At 35.7% G+C, this 23,641-nt stretch overlaps 2 protein-coding genes across 3 annotated transcripts in view; one reads left to right on the top strand and one right to left on the bottom strand.

Moving 5' to 3' along the window:
• CDK17_3 (Cyclin-dependent kinase 17) overlaps window positions 1–5,362 on the bottom strand; it is an 83,400-nt gene extending 78,038 nt beyond the window's left edge. The window contains exon 1 of the mRNA XM_012936972.3: window positions 4,988–5,362. Coding sequence (XP_012792426.3) covers window positions 4,988–5,108 — 121 coding nt within the window. The 5' untranslated portion in view covers window positions 5,109–5,362. The remainder of the gene's footprint in view (window positions 1–4,987) is intronic.
• Window positions 5,363–11,159: 5,797 nt separating this feature from the next.
• CNTN5_7 (Contactin-5) lies at window positions 11,160–23,165 on the top strand. 2 transcript variants are annotated; one of them, XM_051215630.1, is made up of 5 exons: window positions 11,160–12,822; window positions 16,380–16,504; window positions 18,500–18,575; window positions 20,021–20,265; window positions 22,494–23,165. In XM_051215630.1, exons 1-5 carry the CDS (start codon window positions 12,738–12,740, stop codon window positions 22,599–22,601), a joined length of 639 nt encoding a protein of 212 aa, XP_051066160.1. In that variant the 5' UTR covers window positions 11,160–12,737; the 3' UTR covers window positions 22,602–23,165. The 2 variants fall into 2 exon arrangements, with proteins under 2 accessions (XP_051066160.1, XP_051066159.1); XM_051215629.1 differs by having other exon boundaries at window positions 11,160–11,276; window positions 12,738–16,504; window positions 20,021–23,165.
• The last annotated feature ends 476 nt before the right edge of the window (window positions 23,166–23,641 follow it).

The raw sequence follows: 23,641 nt of genomic DNA, 5'->3' as shown, positions 1-23,641 counted from the left end.
TAAGTAGTAATACTATTAGTGGCAGTAAAAAAATTGAGCATGCATTATATGATTCAAGACGAAAATATGGATTATTGGAATAAAAAATTCAAGAGTAATATGTAGGAACTACTGAGCAAGCTGCCCCAGTCCCATTTCACAATTGACTGATCACTGGGTAGTGACAAATTTCATGTCAGGTCCTTCATAGTTCAGATCAAATTCTGTAGATCAAGTTGAATTGTGACCACTAGTCCAGGTGACCCGACATCACGTGAACCATATTGAGATGTAAGGTGGTGGCTGCGACAGAATGCGTCAAGGAGCGTCAGTTTCCTCAAGATTAAAGGTAAACGTTGCTGACGAGTACCAAATAACACGAAACCTAGGTCCAGGATTTCCTATCTACTCCCAACCACCAATTTATGTCACATTTCAATTCTAATTGTTTAGAAATGTATCAAACAGTCGACCAATTAATTGGATACAAACAATGTGAGATTTGATACACACATTTGCGAATCAATTTACGTTGTTCCAAACTTCAAACCAGCGTAATAAAAGTGAAAATGAAAAAAGGAAGGCCAGGAAGTCATAATAATAATAACAGCAACATAGAAAATATAAAGCGAAAAACAAATTAAAATGCATTCTATGATAATAAAACTCAAGATTTACAAGATGTAAACATTCGCTCACGATTGTAATCAAATACAAACCATATTATCTTTAAACTATATGTGAATATTTTTCAAAATGGTTTCTAATTGATTTCACTAGACAAAAGAAAGCTATTATAAAAGTGAATATAAATCTACTTAAAAATCTCATTCAATATGAAACTGGATTATACGGTTCAAAATGAACAGAAAAAGCATAAGAACAAATTGCTAGAGAGTTCATTAAAAGATTATGCTTAATTTGTCACAAACCAAGATGATCAGAGATGGCTTTTGTTGCAAAAAAAATTTCTAAGAAAATTTTAGTCATGGTTTGATTTGAATCGGTTTCCTGTATTTAAATATGAAATGTAAATATCCTACTGAATAAAGTAGATTACTTTTGATAGTCCTTTCATAAGTCAACTAATGCCTTTATTTATCGAATTGATCTTGTTTTTAATAGTTAATGGATAAATATCACTGGGGTAACAGTAGTGTGAAGAAGTACAAACATTATATGATTTTCCGTCCGTGTAAAACGATGATTTAGCGATAAACATAAACGAGTTTTATCTAATGTGTGTATGGAATTGAAATCTTGCTCCATCTACTTCGATTTGGGCAACTGAGTATTGTTAATTAACCTAATACATATACACGTACATACGTAAACACGTGTGAATCAAAGTATAGTGTATGGACGTGAATTTGACTAATGAGGTACACTATTTCTATATTTACATCACAATTACGAAATGGTTTAAAATCGGCTACAACGGATTAATTGCATCTATTCTCTAACTTTTCTACAGATCTTAAGACACCTTATACTTTCTTCTTATTTTTGATGCACGATTTTTACTGGTGGTGTAGAAGTAAGTTAGGAGAAAGTTGGGAGTGAACCAAACGAAAACGTGACATCACTTCATGAAATCCCCAACTGTTGGATTAGGTCATGTTGGTAAGTGAAGGCTACCTAGTTAGGGTTCATGCAATAACTGGGATCAGTGAGTGCAGACGTTGGGTGACATGGCTTAGAATTAGTCACAGTGGTGTAAATGAATTCGTTTAGTTTTATTAATATGTTTACGTCTTACTGAAATTAAGTGTTGTAGAATTTATGTTAAATTCCCTAATATTTTTCATCATCAACTCATTAACCATACATCAAAATAAATCTCACTGTAATCACATAAGAACTAATTATTGATGATTGCTGCCTACACTAATATATTTGAGCTAAGTAAAAGACATTATCCATTAAAAAATTTGATTAGTAATATATTTGAAATTTTTTATCTAGTTTGGAGACTAGTACCAATGTTATTATTGTGTTTTTCTTTTACATTTCGATATACCACGCATCACGTAATAGTGAACACATATGCTGTCTGACATCAAATTTTAAAAGCATTAAACATAATGTTAAGTGGTTGAATTTAGTTGACAGGAAAGAAGAGGCTTTCACATTCAGTTATTCATTAGTCATCAGAATAGTGAATAGGCAATCATACAATAAGAGATAGAACACATTCAACATTTTCATCAACACAGAAGGTCGGAGGTCATTCTGACCACAAATTGTTCTATTAGTCTTTACAGATCTCGATTAAACGTTTGATTTACATAAAAGTTTTTTCGTACTTTATCTGCATAATAGCCCTAAACATTTGGTGATTTTTCTGATATTTTTCGAAAGTTTTATTAGGAATCACATCAGCCTAGTTCATGTATTTATTGAACACACTGTGTATCTCTTGAAAATGATCATTAAGAGAATTCCAGATACTCAGTAGGATAGTAAGTTTAGTTATATTTTTAAGTTATTAGAAAGGAAGTTAAAATATTCGAGAAAACTTTCTGAGCACATTAGAATGAATCAACACCTTTCATGACAGTTTTATCTTTATGTCGTTAGTATGTTTTAATTTTATAAACTGATGGAAAACAACACAATGTGTTTATAATTATTTTCAACTTAAGTTATTCAACATTTTTTAAATACATGATTAAACAATCTAATTTATTTCATTATCTGATCAAAATCAACTATTATCATTACTTATCGGGTTCTTAAGCATTTAACTCAGTTATACGATATGTATCAGCATGTATGTGTACATATGTATATAAATGTGGTTAAAATCATAGCGTATAACTATTGCCAAAGGATAAATTAACTTGGTTATGTATACTGCTATCAAAGAAGCTGATAGCCAATAAACAGACAGATCGATATATTAAGCAAGCTGATTATTTTTGGAAAGGAAATAGATAGATAGACAGAGACAGTATAAAAAATTTCCGTTATCCTTATTACTGGTTTCAGTTACTTTATGTGAATAGAAATAGTTTTGTTCAGCTAAATTTCAAATATGTCCCGTATGATAAACATTTTCTAACACCATCGAAATGTTAACCACGTGTGAAATGAATTTGAACCAAAATTTTGAAATAGTTATTTAGGATATTTGAAGTTTAGAAAATGAAATCTCATTTTTGAATGTGATTTTTCTGATGAAGCTTTCACTCAAATAGGGGCTTGCTGAAAATTTTATATAAATTACTACCTATTTTACCAAGTTTACATGGAAATTAGAATTCGTTCTTATGAACAACGCGAAGTGACAGAAACCCAGTCAATCAATCATAAGCAACGTAGAACCTGGGACTTATATGCATCGGTGAAAGTTGCCATAACATACCGGCACAGAAAGATGAAATCATCGAGACAAATTTTATTATCAGTAGCAATAGCAGTATTAGCAAAAGAAAATAGTAGACAAACTAGAAGACAGAACGAAGTTGCAAAATAAGTTACTTCAAGATAAAGAGTGAATACATCCGAGCCACTGGAGCCGATTTCAAGACATGTGAATGACAGAAATGCGAATATATTTATGATTTTTGAAATATAAGCTACATAGATTATTTTTTATTATTCTGAAACCTAATATGAGTGAATTGGGTGGGGGTTTAGATCTGGTTCTATATAATTAGGTTGGGGTAGTTAAATATTATCTGTAACTAGCCTTCACAGGAAAAAATGAAGGAAACTGGGTGTACAGGTTCGCGTTTAGTTAACAAATTAAATGAGCCTATATAAATTCGGAACATTTAAACTCAAAACAAAGAAACATGAAATGAAGGTGGAATTAAACAGAACTAAGAAACTGAAATAACTCATAAGTCTAGGCAAACACTATAAGACAAAAAAAAACTGACAAACAAGAACAAAGGCATGGTTAGGAAATGAGATCGTGGATGAGTCTGTTAGGGACCATTAGGTTATTTATGACGACGGACTACCGTACTGACGGGTGCCGAATAGCATGAAACCTTGGTTACCTCGAACCACCTTCCGAAAATAAGTGCGTATCGAAAGCAGAAAACGAGAAGCATTCAAAAAGCGAGCGTGATAAATTCTTATTTCACTTTGTAATTTGTCTATTAGTCATCGCTAGAACAAAAAAGTAAACACAGTTAATACATACAAATGGTTCACCTTTACGAGATGGTTCAGATGAGTGTTAATTGAATTTTTCAATTCATACTACAATGAATGACATCTGGTATTCATAATTATGTGAAGCTGTCTCTCTAGAGTGTACAAAACTTCTAGTGCCAGTATCGAACAATTAAATTAAACTTAGAGGTATAAAGTTTACCGCACTAACCGGTCACTGAAATACTTTAGGTCAACCTGCAACGACTGGTGGATAAAAAAAAAACGAATACACGTGTCCAGTACATCACAAATTGCAACAGCATTTGGAAGGAATTAACCTGAAAAACAACTGTCTTAAATTAAGAAAAAGTCATATTTTATTATTCTAAGCGAAACAGAGAGTGGTGTTTTTATTCGAGCTCAGCAATCTTGTTAGCTAGTGGGCAGTGATAAGTAGCTGCTGGAACCATTTATATGAGGGCAGGGGCTTATCTATAGGGTATCAAACAATCAGACTTAATTAATTGAGAACCCTAATACAAAGTAATCTATTTACCATGAGACATAAATAAAATAGGAAAACCAACGAAATGGGATTATTAGAAAAAACGAGAGCGTAAAACTAGGTAAATAAATCGATATTCATGGAGTCGAATGTGTTGTCACCTAGTGTTTTAAGATGAATGTTCGCATGTTTTTCGGAGCTAAGTATGATTCTCATGCACAACTTTAAAATAGTGCTTCATGGTTCAGATGACCTAGAAAAGTCGTATTTCAATTATACGCTGAATTAATGGCCTCGAGACTATCAGCATGACTATAGGTTCGGAACTGCTTCCCCAAAATACAGGAAAAAACAGACAAAACGTTACAATAGCTAAAAATACAAGAAACTTACTGACGAATTCAACTCTGTCTTTCTTTGTAGTTCCTTCATCCTTTTTTGTTAAGCACTGAGCAGTAGAAGAATTAGGCTTTGGGCGTGGGTGAGTTAATTTGCGCTTAATATTGCTAAACATATTGTATAAACTTTATTTCAAATGAGGACAATTTAAATGCAACGAACAGTTGATCAGTGCACGAAGACCAACAAACAAAACATAAAATACAGTATTATGCAAGCAGCATTCAATGAAATTAAAACGTTTCTAGATAACACTTTGAGTGTTAAACTGAACAAACTGATGATAAATATGACATGAGAGAAACTACACCCTGGAAAGGAGAGCACTTGTGGGGAAAACGGCTAATTTCACCCTATTGAAAGACGCGCATCGTATAACGTCCAAGCACTTGGTTTCCTAAAACAAACATACACTAGTAAAATGTCCTAATAATTCATAGGTGAATTAAATTGCATAAATCGGCTCATTTTTCAAATTCTTCATTTTCAAAATAACCCAAAATGCACGAAAATTTTAAGATAAATGTCGCTCATTTAGAAATAAGATGCATCGGAACTGAATACAAAATATGTTGTGAAAAGTTGGATAAAGTTGATCTCAAGTGTTCTTTACGAGCTCCCAGCGACCCACATACTCGACCCAGAAGTAGGATTTGAGCAGCTGAATCACATTAAGGTAGTTTGGTTCATTTATTCTATCGCAAAAAACACGTAATAGTGGAATTTGTGTCAATCCAAATTTTCACACCATATATTTTCTCCTCGTTCAGTAACACTGTAAGCAAGTTGATTGGCTTATTTGAGGGACACGATTTGATTTCCCATCAAGGGCGTTCACTGACCAGTTTGTTGACGTGGTGGGGATATTGACACTACTATACTATGTTCGTTTAGATTGAAGTTAAATTTGAATGGCTCATTCGCCTCACGTTTCTGTCTACGCTTTCATCTACTCGAGTGGATAAGCGTAATCAAAATTTAGCGGCGATAATGCTGTTTATTACTAACACCAAGTTAGAAACCTTTAGTAAAAAAGTAGTTACGAATCGTAATTATTATTATTGAAGTAAAACCTGTCCAAAACAATTGGTTCCCTTGGTGTTATACGCAAAAAAATATGTTTTTACCCCTGGACGTAAATGGCACTAGATGGAGCAGACAAATAAGACATTTTGGCACTTAAATCTTTACGAAAACGCGGAATGTCGATATTAGGTCACTTCATGTTATATAAAGTAGGGAGCAAATGTTTGGCTCTTTCGGTCGATTTGCATGGAAGCGCCCGAACAAACGTGTTAACGAATAAATTCCTTAGCCCTAAATGAGCTCAGGTGCATTGCCAATCTACTTTAGACTTGTAATAACTCTCTAAAAACGGTATCTTAGGTGAGGTCTCACGGAGATGAAGCATAAAATATTTTTGGAAATTTATGAATTGACTTCAACTTTCGAAAACCTTTATTAACTGGTCCGGTGCGATGTACATCCGTTCTCAGTTTATACTTAACAATTAATCGAAGAGTGATTTTCTGTTGATGGTGTGCTAGTATAAATTACCATGTCAAAAGTGCATTAGTAAATCTTCACTATAATTCGTCTCCGAAACGCAGGTTTGAGGCCATTTAGCTATTTCTTGTAAATGACCATGGAGTTCAGGGTTTACTGAGCGTATATTTCTTGCCCGTCAGACTTTTACGTAATTTAGCAACAGAAATGTCGGTGACTGAGGCAGTCGTGGTGGACCATGGACACAGACTACGAATAAAAAGGCACCTCATATTATTCCTTGGGTCAGTTAAAAGTTCTCTAACCTCATAGTATCCAGTTTACTCTCATTTTGGGTCTCCCAGCGCAAATGACTTTTCCTTGATACATCGTGTATATTTAGATTGTTCTGTACCTATATTGTTTAACAGTACCATCTTGAACGCTTTGGTATGTTATTACTAAGAAGTTATTGTCCGTTGTCATTACTAAAAAAACCAGTGGCACAAGTATACACTGAAGTTCCTGGAATTCACAAAAATGTTACTGTAGTGACACCGGTTCGCGATCACAGAATCTTTAAGGCTGAACAAACGATCACTGAGGAGACTTAAATTAGACGTCAAACACTTGAACAGGGTCACCAAATTTCGACGCGGGAACACTTAATCAGGACAGGTGGCTCGCCCATACAGGCATAGTCATTCTATGCATGCTCTCGCTCTTTACACTATGCACACTATTCTATTACCACATTGAGTATGTTCTGTATTGTTTAATTAGAGGACACACTACGACTGTCCTGATTTGTTGAGTCAGTATAGAAAATGATATGGCTCATGAATTGGCCATACATACCATGACAAATCCACAATATTAAATCAGGTCATGTATTCTAGCAGCGCAAAACTGTGCACTAATACTGGCCTCGACCTTAGTCTCATAGTGCGATGAACTTGAAAATCCTTACCGATATGAACTTTTATGAAGCACACCAATTGTGAGACAATAAAGTGTACGATTTTAGTTTTGTTGATTATTCTGTACTCATTCACAAGAATCATTGAGGACTCTTAACTACCGCAATTTGTTTATACGTGCAACTGATTAAATGCATGTCTAAACCATTGGATTAAATCTCTAGACTATATCTACTGAAGATGCATGCACGTTTTGCGTCTATCTCAATACACTTCATTCGGTCATCACACTTCAAACTTTCTTTACGCAGTCATGGTACGTTTAATATAAGACTAACCTCAAACCTTTCGAATATGGCTCTTTAATATAGCGCTATTGCAACTGATTACACGAAGTGTTCAAATAAGGATGCATACGAAGTTGATAGATATTTCGCACCAATGAAGGTTATTCAGATCCATAGAGGATTAGCTGCTAAAAAATTCTGCATTTCACAACATGGTTCGTGTCAATAGTCAGTGGCTGCAGAAACTACATCTATAACCTGACCGAGCTAGATAATATTGTGATTCGTAGCTCCCCTATGTAAAGTATACTTTTTAAAAGGAATATGTCAGTTTAAGCCAACAGCCTCTTAAACCAACCCCATCATTTTTGCCGGGCTTCCCATATACAAGTCATCTTCTACGAGTGGTGTTCTGAAACCTTTGATGACCGGATAATTCTAGAATATATATGTTTTCTACCTCTAAAAGACCTGCTTATCAACCAAATGTCAGTGCAGTAAAATGGCACACTGGTTGTCAGACGGCCATGTTGTTTGTGCTACCGACAATAGAAACTGTCGCAAAATTAAACGTCACTAAACGCTGATAAGAATATGACGACAAAAGACAGGAACAAGTCCACCGCCATAAAGTACCTATAGTATTGATGTAACGCAACAAGGCGGAAATAAATGTGATTGATTTTCTCACATGTAATTATGTTCTGAAATTTTAACTCATCTGACGAAGCTCATTTGTCTTATGCGTTTTTTAGAAAAACCACTAAAGTTTGCTTGTTACGTGACGATCCACTGAGAACAGGGTTTCCCCAATCAACCTGCATTTACTCAGTTTATACATATCTCCTGCCAAGTTCTGAAGCGCATTGCAGAATAAATGTAAATGAACCAACGTGAATCTTAAACTAGTGCAGGAAATAAAATCGATGATGGTTGAAGTGGTTAAGAACACAGATGGTGAACTAAGGAACACTTGAACAAGACGGAATAGCTAGCCCATTCAGGTGCTGCTTTTTTATCAAATATATTAGTCTGTTCTTAGACTCAATATATCCTCCAGAAGTCTTTAGTATCAGTTACTGGGTGTCACGAGAGGATGAGTTTTTATAGGTAACTACGAGTCTTCCACGTAAAGTCTGGTAGGTTACGAAGTCACATTATGGCAAATGTACACTTGCGCAACAGGTTTGTTATTCATGTACCTAACACCAGCCGAGTGTGTTATTCGTACTAACTGGTGATTCCTTTGTACTACGAATTCCCAAATATGATAGATTCATTGGTACTGATCTAGTTTTATCTACCTTAAACTGTACTATTTCGAGAGTCCTTGGTACGCACAGTGATTCGAATAGCTCTAATAATCATATCGAGGTATAACAATAATAAAATTGCCCAAAAACTACTGCTTAAGGCCATTCATAAAACGGATATGGGTAAATGGTCCTCCATCGACGTTGAATGTTTTTAAAGGCGGAGTTTTGCAAAGTACAATCCTCAATCCTTTTCCTTTTTCCCTTTGTGTAAATGGCTTATCGGTTGTAGCAACGCCGTCTGTGTCATTCATCTCCGCTTATATCAATATTTATAGATACACGCACAGCATCTCAATTACTTGCTTACGTACGTCTGTTACCCTACGTGGAGTAGCATAGATCATCCTCCAACATTCTCCACTCAACTCTGTTCTGTACAATCCTTTCCAGTTCTTCCCGGTTATTATTCATCCTTTTCATGTCTGCCTCGAATTTCCGGCTGAATGTGTTGTTTGGTCTTCATATATTCCGTTTCCCTTCAGGATTTCAAATCAGCGCTCGCCTCAAGGCGCGGTATGATGACTTCCACAATGTTGTGTCTTACCCACATACAGCATTTTTTCCTAATTTCCTCATAAAACGGAAGCTGGTTTGTTCTCTCCCACAGTAGGTTGTTGTTGATGATATCTGGTCAACGGATATTGAGTATATTGTGTGGATAGTTATCTATAAATACTTGTACTTTTTCACGATGGTTGTGGTAGTCCTCAAAGTTTCGGCTTCGCACAGTAAAACTGTCTACATGTTCGTGTCAAAGATTTCCAGTTTGATGTTGGCTTTCAGATAGTTATTTTGAGTTCCATATGTTGTTCAACTGTGGAAATGCTGTACTTGTTTTGCTAACTATAGCTTTTACGTCACCATCAGATTCTTCCTGTTCATCGATGATGCTTCCCAGGTACGTGAAAGTTCTTACCTCTTCCAGAGTTTGTCCATCAAGTGTCAACAGGTCAGTGTTCTCCGTGTTGTATTTGAAGGTCTTGCTTTTCCTTTGTGTATACTGAGGCATTCTAATGCGGAGGCTGCTGCCACACTCGTTGTCTTTATCTACATTTGTTCGTGTGTATGGGACAGAAGGGCCGGGTCATCTGCGAAGTCTAAATCGTCTCATCGACTCCGAGACGTCCATTGTAATCCGTGCTCCACCTCAGATGTCGAGGTCTGCATAACCCAGTCGATCACCAGGAGAAAGAGAAGGGGAGAGTAGGCAGTCTTGTCTGACTCTAGTGCTCACTTGGAATGCGTCTGTCAAGTGTCCTCTATTCAGGACTTCGTACTGTAGTCCGTCGTATCAATTTCGGGTGATTTTGATGATGTTGACACAGTCTCAGATAGAATAATATTATAGGATGAACTTAATTCGCCAGCTGAATAGATGTGTGAGCAGTTATCAAAGTATAGTCATGCAAATAAATAACAACAATCTATCATAATACTGCACAATAATCGAGATTAAGTTACCTAGTGATGGAGTAAAAAGACAGGAATCATAATAAGCAGCAACATTAGAACTATGACTCACCGTCAGGATGCTTCTGCCAAAGGCTTCAGGGTCTGATGAATTATCCGTTAGTCATTTCATCACCTGGACGAAAAACTCCGACTTTTGTGGGACCGCATTTATAATGTGAGATTCAATAGTAAGTCCCTGTTTCAAGTATGAAGTAGATAATGCTAGAACGAATTCAACGTCGAAGGATCAAAGTGGTAAAAGATCCCATGGATACACTTCATGGAGATAGACTGAAACTCACCAACCTTCTTCTGTTGTCTTACCGCAGGTTTCGAGTTGATTTAGTACTGGCTTTGCGTATACTGAACGATGATTTATGTGTTAATATGTTCTGTCTTTTCCTTCCGTCAGGGGCTGATTACTTGAGAGGACATTTCAAGAAAATTCACTACCAGGACCGAATCGTTCATTTCTGGAGTTTCGTTTCATATATCGAGAATTAAATTACTGGTGTTCTATACCAGAACACGTAATATCAGCACCTCATTTTGATGCATTTAAAGTCCAAATGAATCTTCACGGCACTACAAATTGCAAGGATTAATGTAGGTTGACTAATCGCCTTTCCTTACTACTGAAGACTGTACCGTTACTATAAGTCGTTTTTGCAATTCAAATCATTCAATAGCATAACTAAAAGAAATCTGGCAGTTTTTCAAATTGTCTGATCAACCAATCATTTTGCAACGGTTTGACCTTCAAATACTCGCAACCCCCATCGGTGGACGATACCCCTAAAGCGTTGCCACTACGATAAATAAGGTAAGTACAGCAAAACAGCATTGTCTTTAGCCTCGTTTGAAGTGCTTCATATTTCATTCGATGTTCAAGAATTACTTAGTTATCAGCTGGTTTGTATTCTTTAAGTCCATTAATATTACTGTACAAATTAGAAATTAATATTAAGTTCTAAGCTAGAACTTGAGTTCTAAGCATTAGGAAGTGTGATCTGCGTTAGCTCAAATGTTACATTTCGAGACTATGTAGCTACCTAGGATCCAGTTTTCAGTATACTGGCTATAACCCGGTAGCATGTGCGTTGCCTGCACGTGCAAACTAATGTAGTGCTACATTAGAAATTCTTTTTTAACCTAAAGGTACTAATAAAAGCTGATAATGTGAGTTCGTATCAGGTACTTCAGTAGTTATAACATGCTGAGAAGAGCTGATTTTTAAATAGAAACGTCCCTCTTGCCTTTAGTGCTCTGTGTGAATGTTTTGTTAGATTAGCAGTTTTCGATTATGAGTATGTATTCGCCATCATAAATATATAATTTTACTCAAGTTCTTTTCAGAAAAGTCGCACTATTCGTATTTATAGGGTGTTGTTATTTTATATTAGCTAATGTAAAGTGTGCTTCCTCTGGTTTTGCAGTTGGGGATTGAGTTATTTCATCGAAATAATTAGTTTGCGCTTCAAGTGGACATAAGAAATAAAGTAATGTCACTTGTTTGACTGGAATAAGCTAGTTGCACTCCTTAGTAGCACTATCATTAAACGTGTTTTCTGAAAATATCTCCATTTTAAAGCCAATTTCTGGGAGGTCTAGTTGACATTTTCCCTCATCTTTCAAGGCGAATGTGAGCTCATAACAAAATTCTAGGCACTCACTTCACAATTGGCATCAGCTTTTTGTTGAATATCATTGTCCATTGTTGTGTTGATGATAAAAGTCTCCAGGTCAAACTGTCTATCTTCATTTTTCCAGTTATTGCTTGTTCGAAGTAAATGGTTGTATATGGAGTCACAACATACAGCCACTGTCGTTAATTTCTATGGTTGCCACATCTGAGTTCCTAGGTTTCAGAAGGATGTTATAATGTTTTCACTAGAATCTATCATTTCATTTAAACTATAACATGGAAGCGTCTTCAGAAGCCACGAAGAGACGGTATATACCCCTGTCCTTCCAAATCCTTACTCTTATTTAGTCAGACAATCCATAAACAAGTATTGATCGAAATCTAATCTGAATGTCTGCTGTAGTTCAATGTTTAGTTTATAAACCTTTACATGGCAGTCAATTTGTCTGTCATACACAGTGTTCGGTAAGTCACATGCCTGTTTTTCGAATTATAAACCTGTCCATCTTCTAGACTCTAGTTAGCTAAACACATGTATGTTGAGAAACATGATGGTTTATTGTGACAGTATTTTATTGGTCTAATTTTTGAAAATCTTTTGTTGTTACTTCAGTATGATAATTTGTTTTTTATTGATAGATGAATTTTAATTATTTCAATACTGTTCTCATCTTTTTGGCGAATTTCACTGTCTTTGTGTTTGGGGCTTTCCGCAATGAACATTGTATCCTTATAAATGTAATTCTATAATCCGTTGACTATTATTTTAACTATGCATAAAGTTATCACGTTTAATAGCTAAGGTCGTCTGCGACTTCATTGTTCATCAAAAGTTCCGTAATGCAAATTAAGCTTCAACACACAACATTCACCAACTAATTAAACAGAAAAAACGGCTGAAAATACTAGCTATGATAAACTTATTGAACATTTAAAACATTAAATATTATCCACAACTGTTTAGCTGTTATTTTTTTCATTTGATTTTCGGTCATCGATGGCAACACTTTATGATATCATTTGACGTACTCACAGGTGCGCGAACAAACCTATTTGGCCTAAAAATTGAGGACAATATACATATATATAAAAGCATTCATGACCTTGAGGCCCCGATGCAAGCGCCTAACCTCCAGAATACTAAGTTGTTATGCAGTTGTGTACACTCCTAGCTTCAACCAACTTCCGGTTCCGCGGTGGTGTTTTTGTCATGCTAAACATAGTTGAAATTTACTGTCCACTGTCCCTCAAACATCCTAAAAGCCCTATATACAAACACCTCAGGCAGGGTAAGGGCATACAACCACCTCTCTTCATTGTTCCACTCAAGTAGTGGGGTTAGGCAGAATTGCCCAATCTCACCATTACTCTTCAACTTTGCCATCGATGACATTCTGGAAACAGCTCTGATGGATGTAATTAATGGCGGTGTGGATCTGTTACCTGGAGAAAGACTTCTCGACCTTGAGTATGCGGACGATATTGTCTTACTGTGCGATAATGCCCAAGGCATGCAATCCGCACTTAATCAGTTGGCAATCAGTGTCCGTAGGTATGGTATGTGCTTTGCACCTTCTAAGTGCAAAGTACTTCTACAAGACTGGCAGGATTCTAATCCTGTACTCACCCTGGATGGTGAGCAGATAGAAGTAGTCGAGAAGTTCGTGTATCTAGGTAGCTGCATCAGTGCTGGTGGTGGCGTGAATGATGAGATCAATTCACGTATAGTGAAAGCCAGAGCGGCTTATACCAATCTGGGCCATCTTTGGAGCCTTCGTGATGCTAGTCTGGCTGTAAAAGGTCGGATCTATAACGCGTCGGTGAGAGCAGTTCTGCTCTATTCTTGTGAAACCTGGCCCCTCCGAGTTGAGGATGTTAGACGACTTTCTGTTTGATCATCGTTGTCTCTGAAGGATTGCTGACATCCAGTGGCAACACCATGTTAGTAATGCAGAGGTTCGGCATCGTGTGTTCGGGCGCAGTGACGATAATCCAATTGGTGTCGCGATCTTGAAACATCGATTTCGGTGGCTTGGACTGATATGATTGAAAGAAAAGTTAATTTTCGATTGATTTACTCATGAGTTTAGTTCAAGATTACTTCCGTTTTGATTCAATGTAATGGTTACTCAATGTAGTATTTGTTTTCTTTTCTCGTATGATATTTTATTCTGTATAATATGCGATATTCTTGTATTCCATTTACATGAACTATGCTCGGTCTGTGATTTGTTATAACTCTAAGTATTTTTCATATATGTGATTTCATCCTAATTATTAATCGAAATGGGTGTACAATCAATATATAAATGAGTGTATTGTCTACTACAGTCGTCGTCGTCGTGTTTTGGGGTTAATAAATCATCACTTATACCAGTCTTTATGTTCTTACCTTCGCGTCGTGGGAATTGCAGAGGTCCATCGTTCCGAGTATAAGTGATAAGCGTTTCCGACATAACAATCGGCGACGACCGGTTACGAAAAGTAGCATTAAAAGATCCAAGACAATAAGCATCCAAACGACAAGTTATAACATGGACATGTTTTACGAATTTCGCCCCAGAGAATATTTATTTTTATTTTATTTGAACACATATATATTGGTACAGGAGTGCGCCAAATATATATGCGCCACACAATTTCAGTTCATTAATTGCGTGTGGGCTGCGATACTGCCCGGGTGCCTAGACCGAAGCAGGTGGTTTTCTTAGGGGGCCACACCCCGAGCCTTTGACCTAAGGGTCTAACCCACAAGGCAGTGGAGCATCGTAAGGAGATACAGTCCCATTGTAGCCGGTGACCGAAAATTGGTTCATACGCCATTTGTTCCCGCAGGATACTGGTGCCCATGTGCACCATAGATTTGGAATCCGGGTAAAGCGCCGGACATTCGCTTTTCGTCCTCTCATTTTCGTAAACAACACCCCCGCCACGAGAAGGCAGTGAGTAGGACTTCCCTGGCAGAGGCTGTATACGCGTGGCCGTGTGAGAGTATTTCGAGAGGGAGGGCGAACCCACCCCGCTCTCGGCCATACCAGGGCGTTTGGGGGCGCCCTAGAGAATTCCTCGTTGTGTATTATTTACCGACGCTGCGACTGGTTGGAAAAAGTGGAGAGGTGGTCAGTTTGTGACATAGTGTCGTGGTATGAAAGAAAACTGAAAAGGCTGGCTTCTGTTGGTCCTTCTCGACTCCCTGGCTGGAGTTCTAGAGTTGATGCAACACAGTGGCTAGAGACGTTATCAGATATGGCTCAGAATAGAAGCCAGTGGCGATCCTGCTGTAACCTTCTTTTACTTTCTTCATAAAAAGTGGTTGTAACTTCTTTAACTGAAAGAATTCTTTCTGGTTGTACCTTTCTGCCTCCCCTAATATTATTTCACTACCATACACTTGTTATTTTTTTTTACACACACCTTACATTCTTTATCTCTTCCCATTCTCATTGTTTTGTGTGGCGCATATGTATCTGGTGCCTCCTTGTACCAATATTTATGTGTTCAAATAAATAAATAAAATGAGTATACTGCATTTTGGCTGCTAATTCAGTATACACTAGTTCATACTGTCCAATAGAAACAATTATTATATAGCTCTACCTTCATTCACTGTTACCAGTAAGCATTTGTTTCAGAATCTATTTCTTTTACTCAACATATCATAGCTTTTCAACTAAAACTGGGAAATCCATTTCTAACCTGTTCATCGGTTGGTATTCATCTATTTTTCAGTAAAGTGCTCGGCATGGGTATTTGTTCGAGTTGAAGACATCTTTCATCTTGGGGTAACTCCGGCTGAAGAACTAGGTATCAATGAAGAGCTGTTTCATACTAGGCTGTCAATGTGTGAAAGAGTATACCAACACAACTCTCTACACAAAACTGGACCTAACACTTTCACATCTCGATTTTTATTTAAAAACAATGAAATTCTCAAAATTTCGTCGGTATTTCCACATATTCAGAGAGCTAGGAAAAGGTTTAGACTTTACAGCCTGGCAAATACAACCCTAGTTTTTGAATAGCACAGTAAAATATTTGACAAGCTATATTCTTATGGTCGAGTAGAAAAGAACTCTTAAGTATATTTTAGGATATTGTTTTATCAATAACACGACCAATCCGACTATCATGTCCACACATACTAATCACTACTTTATTAATCCAGTTGAATATTATTTATTTCGGATTCTATGTTGCTATCGCACTGTTGTACTTCATCTCTCTATAAGTATACTCCTCTTCATTACTAGCCATTTTACTTAATTACATAACAAATAAAAGATAATCAAGCTTCTTTTCGTACGAAAAGAGAAATTCATGCGACGGAATTGGCTCGATTACTGGCCGAAGTACCATCAGGACGACAAGATGATGTCGCTCTGAAAATTTTTCAAAACATTATTAATGTAAGTATTGTGTTTTTCAAATATTTTTCCCTCCTCGTTTTTATTTTTGGAAGGTTACTGTCGCATTATATTATTTGGGATTTACGTCATGGTTGATTTGAAGGAGGGAAGGACATCTGTAGAGTATTGCTACCCTCTAGACTTGAAGAGTTTAACTTCAATCCTATGATTCACTGGCCTTTATTTGCTGAAGAGGAGTCCCAAATTTGGACAAAACTACTGTTAAGTGTTTTTTGGTCTTCAATAATACTCCAACGGATATTGGTCCGTTAAGAAAGCTGAATTCAATTTAAAAATTCACAAATTGCTGCTTAGTTTTAACTGGCTATTATAATATTTTCTTAAATGATCGACCTACACGCATGTGTGTATATTATATACAAGACTAATAGGAATGATAGATTACTTTCAACTATTGAGATCACAGGGTATTAGGCCGCAAAACATGGCCATTAAGAGTCGAAGACACTCGTAAGCTACTAGTATTTGACCACAGATGCCTTAGAAATATTACTGGCATCTGCTGGGATCACCGGGTAAGTAATAGTGAGGTTAGACACAGGGTATTAGGGAATGATGGTAAATCAGTTGATGAGGTTGTGATTCTTCATCGACTGAGATGGTTGGGCCACGTGTCGCGTATGCCTGAACATCAATTACCACAACGTGGATTGCTAACCGGTGTTGGGGATAGTTGGAAGAAAGTTAGGAGTGGCCAAACCAAAAAGTGGCATCAGTGCTTGAAGTCACTAACTTCTGGTATGAGCCATGTTGGTAGATGCAGACTACTTTGTTGGGGTCCGCGTGACTATCGTAACCAATGGTTGGGGACTGTGGGTGGCATGGCTCAGAATCCATCACGATGGTGTAGGTGTATACACTCTCTGCCTTTACTTAAACTAAGAGATTAAAATCGCCTCATATCTTTCCACGTACTAAATCTTTCTTCCTGTACTATATCTTTACATGCAATCTTTCTTTTATATATTACCACCATTGAGTTAATTGCTTCCATGAATTCAGTGTTCATCTTGTTGTGCTAATGCGATATGGCAACTTGGATTGATGCATATATGTGCCTGGTCCTACGTTTTAGCTGACTGACTAATTGAGATCACAGGTTTGAACCCCACTCCTCTTTGTATGGTCTAGATAATCAGGTTACATTACTAGTCATCATTTATTAGATAATTATTGTTACTCACAAAGACAAGTACACCAATCCGTACTTGGTTACTGACTTGAATTGAACGATAAAAGTTAAGTCTCTATTGTGTATATAGTCATAGGTATGGATATATTGCCCATTTTATCCTGTTAGCTTGTTCGCTTCATATTAATTGTACAGTAAACAATCCTTGGCCTGATTTAACCAGGGAGCAGTCGATCAATAAAAAGAAATCAGAGTTTGTTTAGTTATTTGTTGAATTAATTTTTGTCAACTCTCAAAACATATCCTAGTAAACACATAATACTATAATTCGGATCTATTACTAATAATAAAAATACAAGTTTCTCGGGTTTATTCAAATTGTCGTTTGTTTTCATGATGTTCAGTAGTATGTTTGGATATTTCCATCTCACTTGTTTCTTATCGGCTGAATTTGCTGTGTATTCCACCGAGTGTTAATATTTTATAATTTAAACTGAAACTGTTATTATGCCCACTCACTCACTAGACTGTATAGAATGGTACCAACCATTAGGGCAACAAGTTGAGACCCTAACTTCTTCCTACTTCAGTTAGAGGAGACAAGGGTAGTAACAATAATCTGTCTAAACAAGATTAAACGAGCGTTCGTTAATACACATACAAGTCAACTAAGCACAATCCCTTTACTTTGAAAACTTTGGTCTAAAAAACTATAATTTCACTACAGTTTCGCTTAATATGATTTTAGTTGGGATGATAAATACACTCATTAATATTGATTTTTGCTTCAAGTTAATAATTTCCTTTTGTTCTCGTCATGGTTGTTACTATTACTTTATTAGATTCTCCAGGAATCACGCAAAATACTAAATAATACTGATATTAATTCAGAGACTAAAAATGATACAATAGGACAAGGTAAGTATATAATAATAATAATAATAATAATAATAATAATAATAATAATAGTTACTGGCAATTTTTGTCTAACAACTAGACCTTCATTGTTTTACACCACAAAGTGACTTTAGTTAAGCAGCCATTGACGAGATTCCTCAGCATTGTCATCTACAACTCTGCTGCAGATTGAACGTAAGATTTTCAGATCTTGAAACGAGCTGTTAACCTTCAAATCAGCGAGTTGGCATCCAGTGACTTACATTTCTGACTTCGGTCAAACTAAGACCAACCCATGGTGCTCAACTAAAAAATTTAACTATCTTCACAACCCACATTATACTGAAGAAATTTGAATTTTAACATCATTAGTTCTTTCCTAAGACTTTGACCTTTACATTATCGATTCGCTATTATCTACATAAATGATCCTTAGACAAAGATACGTTGGCGGTGACTATTTACAACCAAAGTCATCAGAACAGGCTGCTTTAACACTCGGAAAATAATTAAAAAGCTCACTTATATATGAATTTAGCTTTAATAATGTTGCTCAGAACAACAATCAATTTTCCAGCACTGAACAATTTCTCTAAGAAAACTCAATAATTCGAAAATTCTCCACTTACTACAAATCTCTATCAATTTGGTATGCAAAATACACATCTCTTCATCAGGTGCACAAGTATGAGCCACACTGTAATTTTGAAGGCTAACGATACTACCTGGTTGTCCGAATCGAAGGAAATGACACAGGGTTCGAAGCTAGGACTTAACGGCTAAGCCATCATTTTCCAGGTTTATATATATATATATATATATATATATATATATATATTCTGTTACGTCCTGAAGCCCGCCAAATATCATGCAATAAAATCTCCAATTAGAATACCGACTTATATGACCTTGTTCCTGTGCTAAAGCAATGACACATCAACCAGCACAACAGCCTTGCGTCAACTCTGAACACTTATCAGTCCTTCTAGCCTAACCCTACCCGTTGAGTCCAGGACATAATCTCAGCCTCCACTATATAAATCGTATATTTCAGATATACGTAGTTTATATACAAGCAGACCCGATCCCATCACACTATAAAATGAAAAATAATTATTATACAAGGTCAAGCCAAGAGTGGTTATGAGTGTGAAAGACCGTAACTAATAGATTGGGAATAACTTAAGAATAGTAAATCGTATAATAGTGGCCAGTGAGTCAAATGAAAGCTTATAATAAGAGAAATATAAATATATATATAATCCAGTTACCTAACAGTTATACAATAAGTTTAAATATATTGTAATAACAGTCCATAAGTAGTTCCCAGACGTTACCCATAATTTAGTCTCCTTCGGACACAACAAATTCCCTTTCCGTCGAACTTTCTTATTTATTAAAATTATGTTGTAATTAGTTATTGTTTATCCGTTTCCTTTTTCTTTTCTAAAAAAAATTCTTTTCAGCTTTCGCATTAACTTTTGAAAATACAGCTGTACTATGTGATTTAATTCTACGTTTTCCTGATGTTTATCATTCACATTATGATGGAATTGATGAGATATCTATATTATTAAAATGGTCATTTAATTTATTACGTGAATCACAATTAATGAGTAAATCAGATGAAAATATTTTACATTTAACTGAACAAGAATTAAATTTTGTAATCAGAGATTCAAATTATGTAAATGAGTTTAGTTCAGATCAGGTAAATTTATTGAAAAATATTATTAGTTTAGGGGTTGTGGTGATTGTTAAGTTTTTTATTGAGATCATGAACCGATTGATGATCCCGCAAGCGGGATCGTGGATACGCACTGCTGAAGAGTCATACAACAGGACGAAACGGTCGTCCAGTGCTTCCAGATTTTCAATAGTGGTCTAACATCAATCGGTTCATGATCTCAATCAAAAAATTATTATCTGATGATTTATTTTTCAAGTAATTTGTTAGTTGTACAAATGTAATTCGGAATTTTTTTATTTTTGGTATGAAATATTTACAGTACCTGTTATGTACTACTAATCATAGTTAGAAAGCCAAGTACAACTGAACAATTATTTTGTGTTTGTACAAAATTTATCATCTTTGAAATAGTAGAGAAGATCTGTAGCTCAAAATGGTAATTTTGTTAAAGTTACATTTTTTTGAGCTTGGTAGTTTTCATTGTCATTTTAGACATAATCAGCGCGAACTTAAAATAGAAGTGATCTGTTCAAGTTTCTCCACTTATGACTAACAGCTACTTCTGTTTCTCTGATTTTGATCATCTTCCCCTCTGACCTGTTTCAAATTTATGCTGATAATGTTGTCTAAAAAGGCAATGATGGCTTTATGATTAAGGTATCCAGCTCAGAGAATTCAGGGACACCAAAAAGAACCCTTCAATAATGTGCTTCCACGACCCTTCAGATCTTGGTACCGAATAAGTTATCTTCAGACCACTGATTTGGTTATCCAATGGTTCAAGTATCTAATTCCAGTAGGTTCGCTCAATAATATGAGACCATTATCTAATACCATCGGGGATACCTGTTGTGTATCACCAGCATTATCAAACTTTGAGGGACATTCTCGGAGTTCTACTCAGTAACGATCATATGATGACTCTTGTTATCGGTGTAGAGGGAAGAGTGATGCTACTTACAAGTTGAACAATCTTCGTAGATTATCTATGTTGTAAAGGGGAATATTATTCTCAGTTAGAAATTTACTAGTCCAAAAAGACTAGTTTATGACTAATAAATCAGTTATTTTTAACATTGAAAGTGACTAGCTGATTGACATATCAACATTGTTTAATGTGATCTCTTTTCTAGTAGGTATGATCGTGAATAGTTTGTTCCCTTTGTTTCTTTCAAGGGTTGTAGTGCAGTGTCTAACGACCCCATTTCATATGCGTTAATTGAGACGATTGGATAATATTTTATTAGCTCTTTACGCATGTAAATTGAGACATAAAACAGAGTTGTATCAGAATTAAAACTCTTTAGTACATATTACCCGGTTATACGCGTATTCAATTGACGAGACTACCTCTGTGATAAAGTGTGTTAGCTGCCGTGCTGAATATTTTCAGCTCAAATCGCTGAGTAGTTATGGAATCCTCAAAGAATTAAGAATATCCAGTGAACCTAATCAGCAATAACTAAAAATCCTAAACTTAAAAGGTTAGTTTGTTGACTGAAGTAAGCCAGTCAAAGACATAATTATGTTCAAATCTAATGTTCGTTGATCATTTGAAATAGTGTATACTATGAATTTTTATAAAAATGGATTGTATCATACATAAATTACAAGACGTAAAATGCATAAACAACGTAATTTGACATGTCTTAGTGACTGATTGTCATCAGAATACAAATTTAGGTGGTTTTTGAGCACAGATCGAGGAAAATCTATCCTTCCAAGTGAAATCGTCAAAGTGCATTACATATCAAACAAATTGATTTCAAAGTTAGTGGTCTAAAATTGTGTTAACTACAGACCTAATGATATTAGTTAGTTCAATTTTATCTCGAAACATGAATTCACATCACTGAGTAGTAGTTATGATAAATGAAAGTAATTGCAGCATTTAGTGTAATATATGAACTACTAGCACCCAGACCTGCCCAATACATACTTTAGTAGTCACGAATGTACCAAGAAACGATGATGATAAAAAGACCATACACACATGTAAATGTATTGTATCGTAATTGGAATTAAGCATTCAATAAAGTACAAAACAATCGTCGTTTTATACAAACATATCAGTAATCCCACACTATGACAAAACAGCTAAGCTACTCAGTTTGTGTGTGTGTTGCTTGATTTTCATTGGTATCTCCCCTAACTGACTACAGTTTGTTTTTCGTTTAAATTTGTATCAATCTGCCTGTTTCTTTTCTTCACCTCGTATTATCGCTTTATTTATTTATTTATTTTTATAGAAAATGATTAGAGAGAAACTGAGAGCAGAATCAGCACGTAAAGCGAAAAAATCAAGTGTTAAACGTGTCAAGAAACCTCGACTTACACCAGTTCGAAGTGAACTCTAATAGTTTATTTAAATGTCCCCTATACATATATGTACACAAATGCATATGTATATATGATTATGATTTTTTTCTAACTTTACGTTTTCCTTCATAATTCACTACTTTTGATGATATCATGGGTGGTGCTCTTATCGACATAATCTTATTATTATTATTGTCTATAAATCTCTCTGTGTTTGTGCTTGCCTAGTTGAATGTAGTACTATTCAAGGAATTTCAAAGTGTTCATATCGAAACATATCTATCATCAATTAATAATGAAGTTTGTGGTCATTGATTACAAATAACTATTTTTATGTCTGTGCCTGGGACACTGAAATTCCTAGTTGTTTTTACTAATTCAATGTTCTGATAATTGGAGAACATAAGCATACAAACTTACATTCAAATATAGTCTGTTTGCTTTTTGGGTTTTGCTATTACTTGTAAAATTTGATAACTTCATTTAACTCTTGTCACTCTTCAGTGTACTGTGTAGTATATAACTTGTTGGATTAATATAAAATTCTGTTTGTTAATTGTTTCTGTCTTGTTTTTTTCTTTTTACTTTTCTTAAATATCTACTTGTTTTATGAAATAAAGTTTCAAAATGCACTCATATCTGTTCCGTTTGTAAGTGAAGTAAAAGATTTAGATGGTGGTTGGAGGTAGTCAACAGGAAACCCTGGACCCGGGTCTCGTGCTACTTGGCACTCGTCAGCAGGGTGTACCTGTAATCTTGAGGGAACTGGTGCTCCCTGGCGGATTCGATCTCGTGTCACCCAGCTTCACAGTCAGAGACGTTACCACTGAGCTATCCGAGCCGTGACTAACCTCCTGTAGGACTGAGATGTAGTCACCTAGACTGGTGGCCACATTGCAACATGATCGATAGCATTCGATCTGCACTAATAAGGACTAGACAAGCATGACATTGATCACCACCCAGTGATCAATCAATTGTGAAGTAAAAGATATTTCAACGAAGAAAAATTGTTTGTCAATCATGTTATTTTCTAAAATGTTGTACATTCATATCTATAGGTTAATTTTATAAATAA

Source organism: Schistosoma haematobium, chromosome 4, assembly GCF_000699445.3.
Source record: "Schistosoma haematobium chromosome 4, whole genome shotgun sequence".
Taxonomy (NCBI): Eukaryota; Metazoa; Platyhelminthes; class Trematoda; order Strigeidida; family Schistosomatidae; genus Schistosoma; species Schistosoma haematobium.
Note: the sequence above shows the minus strand (reverse complement) of the source record. Positions and strands in the feature narration are given on the sequence as shown.